The sequence below is a fragment of the Punica granatum genome, chromosome 5, assembly GCF_007655135.1.
Source record: "Punica granatum isolate Tunisia-2019 chromosome 5, ASM765513v2, whole genome shotgun sequence".
NCBI classification, from domain to species: Eukaryota; Viridiplantae; Streptophyta; class Magnoliopsida; order Myrtales; family Lythraceae; genus Punica; species Punica granatum.
The window spans coordinates 30,669,730-30,687,417 of record NC_045131.1 but is presented as its reverse complement, the minus strand read 5'-3'; the positions used below and the strand labels follow the sequence as shown (position 1 = coordinate 30,687,417).

The 17,688-nt window shown below is 38.5% G+C and overlaps 3 protein-coding genes across 11 annotated transcripts; all 3 read right to left on the bottom strand.

Moving 5' to 3' along the window:
* Positions 1-770: 770 nt before the first annotated feature.
* Positions 771-2,886, bottom strand: LOC116206736 (DNA oxidative demethylase ALKBH2). Of its 3 annotated transcripts, XM_031539533.1 has the most exons (5): positions 2,297-2,438; positions 2,040-2,092; positions 1,819-1,935; positions 1,531-1,720; positions 778-1,434 (listed from the first exon to the last, which is right to left on the bottom strand). In XM_031539533.1, the coding sequence occupies exons 1-5, from the start codon at positions 2,376-2,378 to the stop codon at positions 1,235-1,237; spliced, it is 642 nt and encodes a 213-aa protein (XP_031395393.1). In that variant the 5' UTR covers positions 2,379-2,438; the 3' UTR covers positions 778-1,234. The 3 variants fall into 3 exon arrangements, with proteins under 3 accessions (XP_031395394.1, XP_031395393.1, XP_031395392.1); XM_031539534.1 differs by lacking the exon at positions 2,040-2,092 and having other exon boundaries at positions 771-1,448; positions 2,297-2,886; XM_031539532.1 differs by lacking the exon at positions 2,040-2,092 and having other exon boundaries at positions 794-1,434; positions 2,297-2,886.
* Positions 2,887-3,062: 176 nt separating this feature from the next.
* On the bottom strand, positions 3,063-5,270 carry LOC116206737 (protein C2-DOMAIN ABA-RELATED 11). Of its 7 annotated transcripts, none has more exons than XM_031539539.1 (5): positions 5,114-5,264; positions 4,920-5,027; positions 4,515-4,649; positions 4,040-4,225; positions 3,063-3,595 (listed from the first exon to the last, which is right to left on the bottom strand). In XM_031539539.1, the coding sequence occupies exons 3-5, from the start codon at positions 4,623-4,625 to the stop codon at positions 3,299-3,301; spliced, it is 594 nt and encodes a 197-aa protein (XP_031395399.1). In that variant the 5' UTR covers positions 4,626-4,649; positions 4,920-5,027; positions 5,114-5,264; the 3' UTR covers positions 3,063-3,298. The 7 variants fall into 7 exon arrangements, with proteins under 7 accessions (XP_031395399.1, XP_031395397.1, XP_031395401.1 ...); XM_031539537.1 differs by having other exon boundaries at positions 4,970-5,027; XM_031539541.1 differs by having other exon boundaries at positions 4,130-4,225; positions 4,970-5,027; positions 5,114-5,253.
* Positions 5,271-10,456: 5,186 nt separating this feature from the next.
* LOC116206683 (trihelix transcription factor GT-2) lies at positions 10,457-12,570 on the bottom strand. Its single transcript, XM_031539480.1, has 2 exons — positions 12,107-12,570; positions 10,457-11,574 (listed from the first exon to the last, which is right to left on the bottom strand). Exons 1-2 carry the CDS (start codon positions 12,502-12,504, stop codon positions 10,746-10,748), a joined length of 1,227 nt encoding a protein of 408 aa, XP_031395340.1. The 5' UTR covers positions 12,505-12,570; the 3' UTR covers positions 10,457-10,745.
* Between the last annotated feature and the right edge of the window lie 5,118 nt (positions 12,571-17,688).

Sequence of the window (17,688 nt, the reverse complement as noted above, 5' to 3'; positions counted from 1 at the left end):
ATATTTTGTCATGAAATCCAAGAATTATCCATGACATCAAATTTTTTTTTTTAAAAAAAACAGATAATAGCTCTGGACTAGCTGCACAAGAGTGAACCTTCTTACTCTCGAAATTGTTCAAGGACATGACTCTCATTTGTACGGGGGCTGAATCATTTGTTGTACCAAGCTAGCCCACCGAGCGAGGAGGTCCTCTTCTGTATATGCGTGCCCTTCGCTCCCTCCATATATGATAAGACATACGAAGGCCATAGCAGCCTCATAAATGGTTGCATAGTCGTGATCCAATTGAACTCGGAGTCCCATCCTACTACGATGGTCTTCTTCTTTTGTCCCCGCTGCCTGGCCCATACGCCCTTCATTATTTGACAGGTGAAGAAGAATTGAGTGGTCCCTAGCTTCATCCTCTCTTCCACAATACTCACATTCAGGTGCTGCTATGTTCGTTATTGCTTTTCTTTACATTGGTTTAGAGCACCGTGATGTTATGGTGAGATTCTTAAATAATTCGACCCCACTAATCCCTTTGTTTCTTTATTATTTATTACAATTTGATTATTGCTTCCTCACCTGAAATAAAATTACCCAAAATTTATATCATGCTTAGAAGTGCCATAGGATAGGAGATATAAGCTTTTGGCCAATTTTTCAAGCGAAACTAATGTTTGGACAAAAGTTCTAAAATCATAGTTCCAGTTAAATTAATTGCCTGCAAGCATTGTTTTTTCTGAGCAGGCTGCAGGTCCATGGCGCGATTAGATGAAATTGCTTCTACTTATTTTATATCTCAACTATTAATTAACAATCTATTTGCCGTGAAATCGAAATTTTCTTCGCAATAGTTTCATTTTCCATCAGCAACATAACTCATGAAACAATCGATAGCGCTATGGGAAAACTTAAGCACGAACTGTACGAAGAGAGTGCGCGAAGCAGTCCATGCTCGAACATAACATTTGTCGAAATTAGATCAAAGCTGCTGCAAATTCATCCTCTCGTCGATTCAAACCGAGCAGTCCATTTGCATAACATGGTTGGAGGTCCCCATGTATACACATTCAAGGGAAGCAGGATACATCGACCATATCATATTCTGCAGAATCACTGCTTCTTCAGATCATAAACCAAAGCTGCTTATGCATATCTGTCTGTGACTCAAGTTTTCCATATCTATATCCGTAAGTCCACTCAAGGACATGCCGAGAAGTCTCATATGATTGAAGCAAGAGGACAGCTACGAAAGGACATGCCTAAAGGTCAGGTTAATTCGGACGGCTTCCACTTTGGCACGTTTAGGAACAGAGTGGATCCAGTCCCTCTGCGTGTAGCCTCTCATCACCAGCATCGAGCCGTGTTTTAGCATGAATGATCGCTGATCTGAATCAGTGTTCTTCCTTGCTCTCTTGCTTGCAGGCTCGCCATCGGTTCGAACAGCTGCTCAAAGGAATCTGTTACATTTCTACGGCTTGCAACACAATCAGGAGCCAAACACACGGTGTTTCTCGAGAAACCAGAAGGAAATTGCATTACCATGAGAAATTTTACTCGGTTTCTTCTTCAGAAAGAACTCGCGTTCACAACCGAAGGAGACTGAGGCGATTTCAGGAGCTGAGCCATAAAGCTTCTCATCGTCAGAATGCCAACCCACATAGTCATTCCCACCTTTATACCGATTCAGCAGCAAGCTATTGAATCTATTCCCAGGAAGCGCCTTGTGAACCTTCCAGACAAGTTGTCAAACAAGAGATTAATATCAATCAGCAGTCTAAAACAATTCGATAAAGCCCGAGCATGTCCGGGAAATCCATCCCAACTCACCATCTCCAAGATCTCCTTAAGTGGAGGGAATTCGTCCCACAAATAGGCACGGGGCGAATATCCACTGTAAACCAAGTCGGGGAGGCCTGCGCTCGCTACGTAACAGGTGTCCCTCGGCTGCAATGCAAAACCCGTGATTTTGAAAATCTGTTCGACCAGTCTATTACTTCCACTAGGTGAGAACAAACAGATATGTTGAGAATTGTGTCTTAAATTTTGACCTGATTTTGTTGAGAACAAGATATATGCCTGCAACCTACTGAGCCCATTCTGTCTATCAAGCCCCATCAAACAATAAGCTCTTCAGTTAACAAAGGTTCGACATTTGTGCTGTTATTGCAGACATGGAAGCTCATCATCCAATCAAAGACTCAAATCTGAAATCTATCAATCAAGAAACCTGACATTCTCTCATGATGATGAGATTCGAACAGGAAGAACGACAAGACCAAACAGAAACATGGGGAAAATCAACCACCTGAACGCAGGAGCGGCCGAAGACCCGTATGGTGGGTCGGGTCCAGGGAATGTGGCTGTCGAGGTAATCGAAGAGTTCCCATGATTTATCGCTCGGCAAGAACCGGGGCACGTAGAGGACCTCGCTTCCGTTTCCAAGATCAAACCTTGTCTGCTTCCCCGCCGTGTCATTCTCAGGATTTGCGGGGCTTGTCGGATTTACAGACAGCGTTCTCAATCTCAGGCTCATTGGGAATTCACTCAAACTCAACAATCGAATGGTTAGAATCGACGAATGGAGAGGAGAAGCGAAGGGATGACGACCCAGTTGATATTTCAGCGCGCCAAGTCGAGGCTTTCCGTGAGATTTCGCGCTCAACTAATCAATGGGCTCTCTTTTAAGTAAGAGCCATTTTTATCTCAATGCAGAAGTCAGGAGAAAATCAGAACTACAGTGTTCTGTAGTAGAAGGATTCCCCATAATCACTTTCCGGTTAAAGTTTTACAGACGTTGATCGAAACAACTTTATATCCCACTCGATATTCTTGGATTACAACCACAATCTCCAAAACTCGAACCGAACTCCTAATTTTTTTCAAATAATGCATGCCATCCATTCTTAGCCCAGTTGGGAGAAAGGTCGTTCTTACGGATCCCATAGGACTCCAAACCCATGGGACCGGGCATCTTTGTATCCGCAATCAACGGATTTTTCTCATAGAGAGATCTCACATCATCCAAAATGTTTATGGTTGCAAAACTGGGATGAAATTGTTCCACCGGTAACTTAGTCACAGTCATAGAACCTCTGAGGTGTTGGAAGTTCATCAAACCAAAAAAAATCATACAATTCTCATTCTCACACAGACACAAACTACTTAGATTAGACATTCTAAGACAATTTACAGACAAACCAATACATGAACAAGTAGAAAATATCTCTCTCAGTTCATCAGATTACTTCAAAGGACAAATCCTATGCCATTGCTAGGGTCTCGGCTTCAACTCGAATATCTTTCTGCACTACCTCATGCCTCCAGCAGACGCTCCTATGAACTTGAGCTTCAGTTCGACCTCTCCCGACTCAACTTCGCAAAGCCTCAAATAAACATCTTGGACCACCTCACCGTTTACGAAGGTGATGGAGCTTTCTCGGACCAAACAGTTCTCACTGTCAGGGGCAACCTTTCTCAGTGTCGTTTCGCCTGAAGACAACTTTAGGATCTGCCTCAAGCGAGCAGCAGAGACTATTGGTTGAAGGTTGACTTGGGCGTGCCCCATCTTATCATCTGCCTTGAAACGGTCCTTATCAAACACTTCCTGCTCAGGGGGGAAAAATTGAGTAATTTCAAGACTGTCAACAAATTCTAACCATTTGAATGCCTCTGTATAAACTTAAATACCAAATGCTCAAGAGCTGGGGAGAAATCAGGAATGAACAAAAGCGAATGCAGGGAAGAGCATGGAAGAGGATGAGGAGAGATCCAGATAGCACATTAAGAGAGCCACTTACTGAAATTGACTTAACAAGAGATTTGTGATTTTTGCCACTAAGCAACACTTCTGTTCATAAAACAACTTTTTCCTTTTCTCCCATTCATTCTCCCGAGCAAACTTTTAACCAAGTTAGCAATTAATTCAGTAAGGTTCATCAAAGAAGCAGGCTCTAACTGCCCCTAAGAATTACACAGAGCCAGATATCTATAGCTGACTTCCATTGCACAAAAATGCCTTTCTCAGCATATACAGTCACTTGTAATTTACCTGGATGTCCGAAAAGGTTGGTCTGGAGGATCTCTTAATTGGCAAAGCAAGGGCAGTAATACAATGGAGTCGTAAAGGATCAGAACTCACTATGTGTAACACTCCAACAGGTTCTGAGAGTGAGAGAGTAAGCTCCTCGTTCCAAACAGGATTAAGACAGCTACTTATAACCTTGGTCTTTGCAGTCTGTCATCAAGAACTCCCAATTAGCCACACAAGTAGATGAGTACAGCAGCATACATCACAGTAATAAGCACATATTTCAGAATCAGAAACTCCGAAGTTTCAAGTGCTGAGAACAGTTATTTCAAAATCCAAATCATAATCTATGATAATTATGGGGTCCAACAAAGAGTTCTTCAACAAGGATTTGCCGTGATTAACGAGACAGCGGACATGAACCTCAAGCAAAATGTTAAGCACAAGACGGCAAAGAGGAAAGATGCATATATGGATTAAGGGGCTAGAGGGTCACCTGATTGCCCAACTTGAGTACAACATAAGGGTCACTGCTCTTGAAGTCCCTAATCACCAGCCTTTTTCCCCTGACAACAGTCACTTTCAGCTGCCCAAGAGGCTCTCCCATCTCTCTCAAACTAATGTGCAAAGCCTGACAACATAATTTTCACAAGCAAAACTCAGTAAAGACTCAAACTTTGTCTATTAACACGCGAAACTCATCCAAGCAAAACCAAGATGTATTGATTGAGGGAAAAACCCTCCAACCAATCGAGCCCACGAGATCGAATCTCGGTCGGGGAGTCCCACCGCCGTTGTCATAGACTAAAGCTAAGAATGAGCTCTACATACTCAAATCAAACTCCCGACTCGATCAATCTAAAAGTAATTACTCAAAACTCAAAAGGGTTTAGAATCTCACAACAGAGCAAGCAGGACCCAGAAAAAGAGAGAGAGAGAGAGAGGGATGACCTGTAGCTATCTGCAGTTGGGATCAAAAGAACAGAAAAGCAACCATTTTCATGGCGCTCTGAGCAAATGGGTGCTTCTCAGTAAGGCCAAAGAGATAAACAAGTGAGCACTAAGAAGCGCAGAGAGAGAGAGAGAGAGAACCACCTGAGTAAGCATCAACAGGTGATGAGACAGAAAGGAAGAAGAAGAGTCGCCCTGCTGTCGCCCTTTGCCTCTCTCTCTCTCTCGCGGAGATAAAAGAGAGGATGAAAAGCGAGGAAGATGGAATGTTTACCGGCGGATCACGAGCACTTGACACAGATCCTCGTACAGATATCACCGGAGGGTCGGCAGGAAAACGGTGAGTGTGACCGCCACGTGCCAGGTGGTCAAAGCAGTATTCGGTTCTGCTCTCCTCTAGTGATACTCCTTCCTTCACTTTTCTTTTCTCCCACGTAAGAAGAATATCTTTGTAAAATCTCAGGTTCAGGTTAGAATTTTATGTTTTAATTGGATTAGCTGAGTTAAATTGAACTTTTTAAATATGATACGCATCAAAAAATCTCAGGTTCGGCTTCGTTAGGTCAAAGGCCTTTTCTGTAATTAAAAGTCCAATTGAACCCGACTAATCCAATCGAACCGAATCAGTTCACGAAAGAGTAAAGATTTCCCAGCGTGGATATTATGAATTCACAAGAACTCGAATTCAAAATCTTATTTAAGCGGAACAAGTGTTGAACCGTTTGAACTAATTGATATCGGTCACTGCAAACGTCTTTTACCGAGTGTATCATAGCTCGGTCTTTTGTTATCGAGATAAATATCATTGGAGGGGACCGAGTCGTTGTCTTCTTGTTCATCTTCCACTTCGAGCATGCAGTGTCTCAGCGTACGACCGGACCGGGTCCACGCATGAATGGGTATCCCCTCGTAGCAACAATGGTCAAAGCAGAAAATAGTAATTTCTTTAGAAAGTTTTTTAAAAAAAATGAAAAACTTGAACGTTACGGTGAGTTCATTTCTAGGTTTTTTCCATTTATTATGCTTTTGGAAAAGATCATTGCAGCTATGATATGTGTTTATTATGCATATGGTTGTGTTTTCTTCAATCGACTCTGTGTGTTTTAAATTAAATATGTTAAAGACCTCGCAACATTTTCCTCATGTTTTTCTATTTCTCGATTTAAATTCTATAAATAATTTCTCTTTTTCAGTGTTACCTTTTGATGTTAAGGATTTGGCTAATGTTGTGTACAATTAATTCGTGTCTGACCTGATGGCATCTGATGACTTATGACATTGTCATGTGATATATCCATTATATATAAAACTTTCTATTGCTATAGGAGGATCATAATATATAATAACTTTCAAATAAGACTCTCACAATGGTTAGTTTATAAGACTAGTGTGAGATTAGTTAAACAACAATCGACATATGTTATTGATCAACATTGTCTAAAATAATAATCTTTTGACTGGATTAACAATCAAAGACGTCTTGAAAAACATTGTTTAAAACCTTGATTTAAAACAATCGAATTTTTCTTTCCCAATTGCTTAAAGAAATAAGTAAGTAGAAATTTGTCGTAATTAAGTCAAAAGGAAAAATAATAGGATAAGCAAAGGGAGCAGGATGAAGTTAAAGATACAAAGATCGAATCAACTAAGTCAGAAAACTAATTGCACCAAATTCATTTTAAACAAGTCTGCGGTTTCCGAATCACTTTGTAAGTATCACTACGGGTCCCCATGGAGATATTCCCGTGGCATGTATACGATCAATTGTTGTGAAAAATCGCATCTTCCTCTTGTCATTCCTCGATCGGTAGGGTATACGAACCACGAGCTTCTCGTCTAATTTCCTCTCTTCTCCCTTATCATCCTTAAAATCATTCCTCTGATTAGAAGCCCAAAAAACGAATGTGATTAGGAAGTTGGGCACACGTATCTCTTCATGTCAATTGAGCAATCAGAACAAATTGGAGTACGATGAATGAGCGAAAAAAATGGGATGCACACGTACATTGATTGATGTTGAGGTTTGGAGAATGTTCCCGCTTGATATCGGAAATTTTTCACAATGAGATCTTGTCTCCTGACATGTATGGTCACGTCTTTTGGTACGAAAGGAGTACGTACATACTTTTCAATTAATTACCTTTTTATATTTCTATTTTCTATTTTTAAATCTTCTAATGATATATGTATATATAATAATAAAATCACAAGTTGAATTCTCACATCGCCACATAATCAAAAATATAAAAACGGAGTTTTCTTACGTTATCACGTCATCATCGTCTATCCTAACGAAAATTTTATATTCTTTTATTAAGAAAATATTATCATATAGATTGTCATTTATATTCATAATAATTAAGAAAAGTGAATGTATAGCGAAATATACAATATATTCTTTTTTTATTGCATATGTATATATAGATATGTATGGTATTTCAATTTAAAGGTAAGGAATATTTTTCTTATATATTATTAAGGAAATAATTTGCATATATATATCATCTCGAAAATATTAGATTATAAGAAAATTCAAAAATATGCACAATATAGTATTATTTACTAATTTGAGGTTAAGAATGAAATAATTCATATATGGTGTTTCTTATTACGTTTTCTTAATTCATAGTATAAAATCCTATTAAAAGTGATATATAATTACAAATTTCACGTTATGTTTCCTCTGCCTCCAAGCCCTCTCTTTTAGTTCTTCTCTTCCTTCATACTGATCTATTATTGTCAAGCTTATGTTTTCACACAATTTGTCGTTTTATTTTGATGAGTAATCACATGTTTACCTAAAAAAATAAATGAATGTTTTTAATTTTTTAATCTAAATTCGTGTAGTTAGGTTTCAATTGTTTGAGAAAGAATTCGGTGTTCGAACAGTTCATATTGAAGATAAGCTATATGTATTAGTATAAATTCTTTTTTCCCATTATAACTCGTTTGTTGATCGTACTTTTTGTTAGATCATACTCTATTATTGTCAAGCTTATGTTTTCACACAATTTGTCGTTTTATTTTGATGAGTAATAGCAAGTTCACCTAAAAACAAATAATTGAATAGTTTTAATTTTTTCAATCTAAATTCGTGTAGCTAGGTTTCAATTGTTTGAGAAAGAATTCAGTATTCGAAGAGTTAATATTGAAGATAAGCTATATGTATTAGTATAAATTCTTTTTTTCCATTTTAATTTGTTTGTTGATCGTATTTTTGTTAGGTGATTAATGATTAATATATATCAATTTTTTATTTTAAATATAAAGAGATAATTTACTCATTATTATTGTTATTATTATTATTATTATTATTATTATTATTATTTAGTATTAATATCATCATCTTTGTTTAAGAATTATTTTCTCTACCTAATTCAAAAATACTATTTTTTTAGATATATACTAAATTATTATTACATTTTATTTTTATTTTTTCTTTTCCAATGGCCATCATGTAGTTAAGAAGAAAATGGAAATGGTGCGTGAAAGGATTATTTCTCAAAAGTCGTCATGCTCATGCAGAAACCGCTCTCTCGCCAACCATCGCGTCTCCCTCCTCAGCCACCGGCCACCCCCCTCCCGCCCTTATATAACCCCCAATGCAGACCCGACCAGACAACGGTCGATCGACAAATCATCCTCAGACTCTCTGATAGTAAGCAGAAAGCGAGTGCGAGACAGAGTGTTTCCGGTTCAAGTTATCTAGAGAGGGAGATGGCGGACGAATATGGATGCGGCATCGGATCAGTGGTGATGATATTGGTGGTGGCGGCGGTGCTGTTCCTGCTGCCGCTGGGGATGGGCCCGCTCCAGCCGCCGGGTTACTCCCTCCTCATTTTCCCGGTGGTACTGATTGTCATCTTCATCTTCCTCTCCCAAGCCTCTAAGTAATTAAATCAACAGAAACCTTAACTCCTATGTCCATGTCGTTCACATCAGTGTTCTTCTGTCCTTTTTTAGGATTAATCTTTTCTCATTCCATAGCGTAGGACACAAATATGTAATAATGCCGAAATTGTTGCGGTATTAAATACAGTGGTTCTTCGTTTTGTTCGTTCTTTCTTTTGGTGCCAATTATATGTTTGACATGTCGGTTTGGTAACTTCGGTTGCCTGAATGATTACGATTTGTTCGTCCATGTACGAGGAGATATCTTCTGCACATTAAAACGGAATGTGCATATTGAGCTTTTGTATTGCACTATGTCAGAAATCGATAGTCACATGAAGCCGAGTCTCGTTCAGTTTTCCTTGTGCTATAGATCAAATTGCACAAATAGACAACAATTTCACCTGTCGATAATTATCAATCAAAAGGCCAAAGCAGATAGATATGTATTCAGGATGGGCAAATGCTAAACACAATCCTCATTGTACATGAAACCCGAATCATATATACTAGCCCTAGTGCCTGCGTGGTATCAGACCACACAGCAACACATGAAGTAGTGATTTAACACTTTTAATTGGATAAACATGATTAACTTTCGCTTTCATTTTTTTTTTGATAAATATATGTCGAATTGCTGTGTGCATGGAATTTTCTTACGTACAATGTAATAGGCTGAGATGCTTTTTTACTTTTCCAAAACGGAATTTTGTTTTTCTAAAACGGAGTTTTGTTCTAAATGTGTCTGTTTGGGGTTGCTTTTGCTTCTGCTTTTTCCACCACAAATCTAAAACTCACCGCGATAAATAAAGGCAGGGGTGGAGCTGCCTTTTAGAGTTGTTTATTCCACCACAGTTGATAATTTTGATAATTTTCCAACTTTATCCCCCTTCGTATTCTAAATTCCACCATTTTATCCTGAACTCTTACCGACCCTTATAGGTTAATTCTATTCTCTTATCAATATTGCATAGGCTGGCCCCGACTCACCGTCAATACATACTCACTCAAGTGGATGAAATGGTTAGTTTCGTATTGCTATTAATACTAGTTTGATGAATAACTAGACATTTTCAATAATTATTAGATGAATATTCTTATTTTATGTCTAATATAAAATAATATTTGTTCTATATTATACCATTTATCCTTTTTGTTTTAGTTTGAATACTTTTCCTTTGGATTATTGTTATTTAAATTACACACAATACATTATATATGTAACGTTAAAATTCTCAATTTTTTTTCGGTTAATGTTCCTTAACAGTCATTTTATCTTTTGTCAACAACATCAGAAGTAATTTCCCAAACACTTATTATATCCTACTATCACTATTAACAAATATACAAAATAACATACCAAACGCTTAAACAATTTTTGAGCATCAGCAAATATCTTTCTGCAAGACTGACACATTTGTGTCTCTTTTTTCATTGATTACAATTTTCGTGAATTTTAGGGATTAAATTGGTCCTCATATTAGTATTCATAATATGGTTAGAGTAAAATCTAACAGTCCTGAATCTTCGGGACAGAGTTCTATGAACAGCAATCAAGACTGAAACCAAATTCAGAATTGAAAAACCGTTAAACGGAATACCATCTTTCCATTTAGTTCCTCTTTTGTCAACACAAAATGCCCATTTCATATCATCTTTCCCCCTTTTTTTTTTTAAAGGGGAATTAGCTATGTACCGAGTGAACTTGTTCCCAGCAGATGTTATATTACCCAGTAAAAAGATCAGAACCTGTCGGCTAACAAAAACAAATAAAGGGATCTGAACCTGTCTACTTATTAACATGAACCAGACCTCAAGAAGTAGATACCCTGAAACAAAGGAACAAGGCAGCTCCGGCAAGATGAGAAAATCCCGATTCTAAATGCTAGAGTGAGTCAGCATGGCCATCTTTGAGATTGTTCATGCTGTCATTGATGCTGCTTTGAACTTCTTGAGCGCCAGTGATCTTGTGTTCTCCTTCATGGTTTGTAATATCAGGAATGTGTCCCGAGTTCACAATTCCTCGCCCGTACAAGATGTCGAGTTCCTGGAAGTACGGGCAAGCCTTGCTATTCTCTGGCCGCTTCTTCCCTTTCCCCATCGATTTCTTGAAGTACTTTTTCATGTTCTCCCATTTCTCCTTGCACTTCTTTGCACTCCTCTTGTATCCCACATTCGACATGCCGATGGATATCTCCTCCCAGACCGAGCCTTTGGATCCCGAAGCGTTGAACCTATGGGCCACGGCAGTCCGGAAGGATATGAGCGCTTGAACTTCATCCTCGGGCCACCTCTTATTGACTGAATCCCCGCAGTTAACATCCTTGTTAGGGTGAGTTTCACCTTGCCTCTCTTCCGGGCGGAAAATGTTGAGTGGGCTCGGTTGGGGAATGTCTTGGCCCAACATCTTCTGAATGAGAGAAATCAGGGCTAGGCTTCGAGATGTCTCACGAGCTCTCAGCTCTTCTTCTCTCTTCATCCTCTCCATTTCCTGATGCTGCCACGCTTCTTCTCGGCTTATCCTCTCCCTTTCCCCCTTCTCAATCATCTCTATCAGTTGCTGGTGCATCTGCTCTTGCCTCTCCATCACCTTCATCACCATGGTTTCGATCAAAGGCTGCAGCTTCCTCTCTGTTCTTCTCTTCTTCCTCTTTCTGTTCTCGGGTTCTCTGATGTCTGGCGATGAATCACCACCACCATCCGACGCAGAAGAACTGAGACAGACAAGAATCCCTTTGTTCAGAAGACAATTTACCATAGCCTAACTACATAATATAATATCCATCCTGCAATCCGCAATGCTATAACTCCTACACTACCATCACGCAAACTTCAATACCAACCAACATACCAATATCGATAAAACAAGCAAAAAAGGGAGTTGCAAGATCCGACATTTGTATACTGGCAAAAAACCAACCTTTGGATTAGCCAAGCTGTCGATACCACATACATATCAACTGGCAGCATTCTTCGATAAGCAACTTGAACCGATCATCTTTAATCCTTCCGAAAGTCGGTAAACCAAATATGTAGATTGATCGGATTTTTCTTAAAACTGCTTTGTTCTAACCAAAATCAGCCAATTAGTCCTACCTTCAGCATAATTTCACGCAGACAAATGAAAGCTACTTGATCCGTAAAAAACAGGTAGAACAGTGCAGCCAATCCAAACAAGATACGAGCTTTAAGCTTTTGACGATTAAATTAAGCATTTTTCTATTGAGAATATGAACAAAGCCTCACGTTGACTGAGTTGACTCATCATCCACAACCCGACCCTCGTAGCTCGGCTGCGGCTTCCCGCTCCCGCTCCCCTCGCCCAGTCCCGACCCAAACTCAATCGGACCGTCGAAGAATCTGACATCCGTGCTCTGATAGCCCGAGAGAGCTCCTATTCCTGCAATCGGCCCTTCAGCGTCGGGCGGAGACCGAACGGTGCACCTGATAGGCCGGAGCTTCTGCGGAGGGAGGTTGTGGCAGCAGAGGGGGTTTATGTTTATGTCCGTCTCGTCAGGGCAGTGAATGACCGCCGCGGCCGGAGCTAGCACCTGGTGGTGGCAGAGCAGCTCCGGGAAGGGAGCCAATCGGTCGGGGATGATGCCCTCGTCGTGGAGCAGCCGGTCGCCGTCGAACAGCTCCATGGCATTTTTGGGGTAAAAGTAAAATGGCGGCGATAAATGATTCCGGTGAGGATGGTGAAATGTGATTAGTCAATGGAGGGTTAAAAAAATATTAAAAAAAAGCCGCTAACGAGGGTAAAATGGATATAATATGTATTTACAACTTGCCCAGGTGAAGGTGACGTGTCAACTATGTAATTAACCTGACTTGGGATGGACACAGTCGTAGTCTGGGATGGACACAGTCGTCTCCTTTGAAATTTTAAAAAAATTAAAATATTCCTCTATTTTTAATGAAATTACATATATTTGCTCTTACTAATTCAGTAAAGGTACTTTCCCTTTCCCCTAAGTTATGTTTGGCACATCAAAATCTATGTGAATTTTTAAGAAAGTCGATTTAAATTTCCTGAACCTACATGATTCCCATGTAAGTGGTAATATAGATTATCACAGAGAGGGTAAAAATGTGAATTCACACGTTAGTGAGAATATGCATTACTGGTAATCCACCAAAAAGGAATCACCCTAAGCCAAAATCCTAGATCCGTCCCTAACCATGACTACGAGATACGACGCTGTGCCAACTATTAGGCTATCTTCCTTCTTTTTTTTTTTTTTGGTGAACAATTATGTGTCTATCTTATTAGCAGTTAAGATGCATACATGTGCTATGCACGGTGTCCTGTAATTTTTTTCCTTGCCTTTTCATATTTTTTAAAAGATATATTTTCTTATTTTAAACAAGTACAAAGATTTTGTGTAACAAGTAAAAGGTATATATTCATTAAATAAAATATTCTTAATTAATGAAATTATTTTTTAAAAAATGAAAATTATGAGATGAAAGAGTAGAGCAGGTGAGACTCAAACATGAGGTTATCTCTAACCGATGCTTGCAAGGCGTCTACTTGGCCATCTGGCAAGAGACAGGGACACCTGTGGAAACACGCGCGGCTGGAGAAGCCAGCCCGCGCATCTTCGCGCAAGCACCTCTGCACGGAGATGGGCAACAGCCCAACTGGTGGCCAATTTGAAATTTTTTTTTATAAATTTTTTTCAAAAAATTTTCTTATAAATACCCAACAAAATTCACCTTAAATTCTCTTTAATTCTTCTTCTTCTACGATTAAAGAGAAAATGGCAGATCCAAATCATTTTCAGAACGCTCTTGGATTTACATACCAAATCCAAATTTCCCCCAAAATCCAAATTCTAAAAATTCAAACTCTCATCCAAATTCGAATTTTCGCCATCCAAATCCAAATTTTCCCTATCCAAATTCAAAATTTCTGAATTCAAATCCGAATTTTCCCTCTCCAAATTATCATCATCCATATCCTCCACCGGTTCGGCATTTGGAAGAGTTGTTGGCTCCAGTCAATCCCCATATTTGACATCGGGGGATTCATCGTTTACTCACTTTCCAACTGGCGGCGTAGAGGGTATCGATCTCAATGATGATGATGATGAGGTTGTTGAAGGTCGCAATTCGAATGAATGGCAGTAGGAACAATATGAGCTGCTAATCAGTGGGTGGCTATTATATGGGAAAGATTTTGTGGTCGGCGATGATCAAACTGCCGGGCAACTCTGGGACAAAATCCACGAATATGGTCGCCAACACAACGAGGCCTTCTTCTGGAAGAAAACAGAAAAGTCCTGCAAGCAACTATGGTATAAGATCAACCTAAATTGCGGGAGCTTTGAAGGGTGCTGCTAGACTGCTAAACGACGTCATCAAAACGGAGCAAATGGAGACGATATCATGGAGGTTCCGCACCAACTATATAAAGATAAGCACAAAATAAAATCAAATTTCAATTTCCTATTGCATTGGAACATACTTACGAAGGAGTTGAAATGGAGAGCACTTTGGGATCCAACTGATAGTTCGAAGAGAACTAAGACAAATGTTTCTGAGGGTTACACGACATCGTTCAACCCTGATGAAGATGTGAGCCCTCTACTTTGTTCGAAAGGCAAAGAGTAGCAAAGAGAAAGAAAAAAGGGTAAAGGTAAAAATGTTCTTTCTACAGATAAGGCGGTGAAAATTATCTTTGTCCGATGTGATTCAAGAGCATCTCAGTATGAGCACGTGAGGAAGCTTAAGGCAAAGGAGTTCGAGATGAGAAACAGGGAGTTGGAGGCGAGGAACAAGGAGTTGGAGGCCAAGAAGGTTGAAGCTGACCTAAAGAGGAAAGAACTTGCGATAAAGAAAAGGCGTGCTTAATCCGAAGATATGAAATTGTTGTCGCATCTCATTTCTGTAGACAAGTCTATCATACCTCCGAATACACATTCATGAACAGTTGACAGCATATCTTATGAAAAAATTGTACCCCTCTAATTACCTATGTAGTTGTAATTTCTGTTTCAATCGTATTTATAATTTCAAGATTAATTGAATTGTGTACCGTTATAATATCATCAATTTAATGAAATTCAAATTTCACTAATAACATTGTTAGTGAAAATTACTAATTAATCTAAATCTAAAAAAACTACCCGTTGGAAACTAGTCATTGGAAACTAGCCGTTGGAAACTAGTCGTTTCTATGACTTCCTCTCTATAAAATGCTTCCAATCTCACATTATATTTACCCACTTACATCCCCTCATTTCTACTCATTCACGTCCTCTGAAACCATTTCTCGAACATCCATCCTCTAAACATTGCCGGAAGCTCTGATGAATTTAGTTATGATGAATTTAACTTCTCTATGGATCGCTTGGATTGGATAGAAGAGGAGTTCTTCGATGAAATACTGAAGATGATCTAGCAAGGAGAGTATGGATGAAGCTCTTCCTTAAGATCCAAAAGGAAGAAAGTAAACAGAAACCACATTAGAGGGTACAATCAACTTGTGAAGGACTACTTTGTTGAAGAGCCGGTGTACTCTCCTGAGCTATTTGGGCGAAGATTCCGAACGTGACGACCTTTATTCCTTCGCATTGTCGAGGGCCTCTCAAATCATGATCCATATTTCCAACAGAGATCCCATGAGATAGGCAACCAAGGTTGTTTCCCGCTGCAAAAGTGCATAGTCGCCATGCGTATTTTGGCTTTCGGAGTTGGATCTAACACCGTTAACGAGTATCTCCGGAAGGCCGAGAGCACTGCAATAGAATGCTTGGAAAGGTTCATCTTTGGCATCATCGCAGTGTTCGGGGGTGAATACTTGTGAAGGCCTAACGCAGCCGATGTGCAATGCATGCTAGGACTTAGGGAGGCCCGCGATTTCCCGGGTATGATGGGCAGCATTGATTGCATACACTGGAAGTGGAGAAATTGCATGAAAACTTGGCACAGTTTGTATCGGAGTAGTTATCATGGTGACCCAAGCTTAATACTTGAAGCAATGGCAGGGCTTGACCCGTGGGTATGACATGCTTTTTTTGGAGTAGCCCAATCCAACAACGACATCAACGTTTTAGATCGCTCACCGATCTTTGATAATGTGCTACAAGGTCATGCTCCAGAGGTACATTTCATAATCAATGCTAACATTTATAACATGGGATATTATTTAGCGTATGGTATATACTCTCAGTGGACAACATTCGTTAAACACAATCCCTCAATGACAGTCAATAAGAATAAGTTGTTTGCCAAAGCTCAAGAATCAGCACGGAAAGAAGTGGAACGTGCATTCAAAGTGTTGGAGGCTCGCTTTGCAATTATACGTAGCCTTGCTAGATCGTGGTTCTAGGAGAAGCTCGGAGTGATTATGAGAGCTGACATCATATTGCATAATATGATCATTGAGGATGAGGGAGAAACGTATGATGTGAATGTCAATCAGGCTACCTTGTACAATGAGCCCCCCAATGGCGGCTTATCACAACCGGAGCGAGGAGAACATAATTTTTCTCTATTACAGGAATTTTTCCAAAATAATATCAGACTTCGGGATAGAGAAAAACATCAATAATTATAGACCAACTTGGTGGAACATATATGGCAACGATAGTAAAACCACAATATGGTGTAATTTTTATTAAAAAATTGTAGTTGGGCATGTAATTTTTTGTTAACGGGTGTATTTTTGTTTTTTCGTAGTGCATTTTTTTAATGTTATGTAATATTATTTTATTTTAATTAATTTTAGTCAATTAACATTTTTTAAAATTTTAAAATTTTATATTATTTACCTTTTTAATTATGTTTTAATTAATTTAATTAATTAAAACTATTAAAATATATATTAATTATATATAATAGTAATTATATGCATTTAATTAATATAATATATATATAAAGCCGGATCAGAGACACCAAAATCAAGAGATTCATTGGAGTAGGTGTCTCTCTTTCTCATGGAGTTTATCTCTGTCTGACGTGGCGCCTACGTGGTAGTGTGCGGCCCAATTCAAATACAAGGGTGGAGACACACCCATTGGAGAGAGCCTAAGGGGTGAGAGAGAAGAAAGAGAGAGGGAGATAGAATAATGGGAAAGAGAAGATAATGGGGAGTTGTTGAAATAAGGTAGTTACAAAAATAAAAATTACTTAATTGTCCTTTTAACTCCTTTTATACCAAATAATAATTTTTTTTATTTATATTTTTTATTGTTAGAATGAGCATTTTCGGGATAATAAATGTTACCCTAACCACCCATTTTTCCTTTTGTAATATAGATAGGATGAACTTTTCGCGGATGGGTTTATTTGAATTTTGAACCAGTACGTTGCACGAATATTATAAAGAAAATTTTATCATAAGAATTTAAATATGAAGACACAACTTGCTATCATTTTATAATTTATATTAGTGTATAGAAAATTTATTTTTTATACTATATAAACTTCAATAGGGTAAATTTCAAAACCACGTGCTAAATAATATTGACTGAAGAATGAATTAAAGTTCGATAATTCATGTAAAACACTTCATATATATAATCATGACATCAATCTAATTTATAGAAAAATATTTTTTAAATCCAAAAAATTTAAATTCCTTAGCTTTAGTTAATGGAAAAATAATAATCATAAAATCTATAAATCTTTAAAGTTAGTATTAAGTTGATTTTTATTCTCAATCACATTTCATGTATTAAGTTTAGTGAGTTGGATAATTCTCGATGAAATGGGTTCGATGTGAGATTTCTTGATTGAACTTTTATTAAGCTAACAATGATTTTTTAAATTTATTTTTAGATTTTAAATAATTGCCAATTCCCTTAATATTATGAATAATT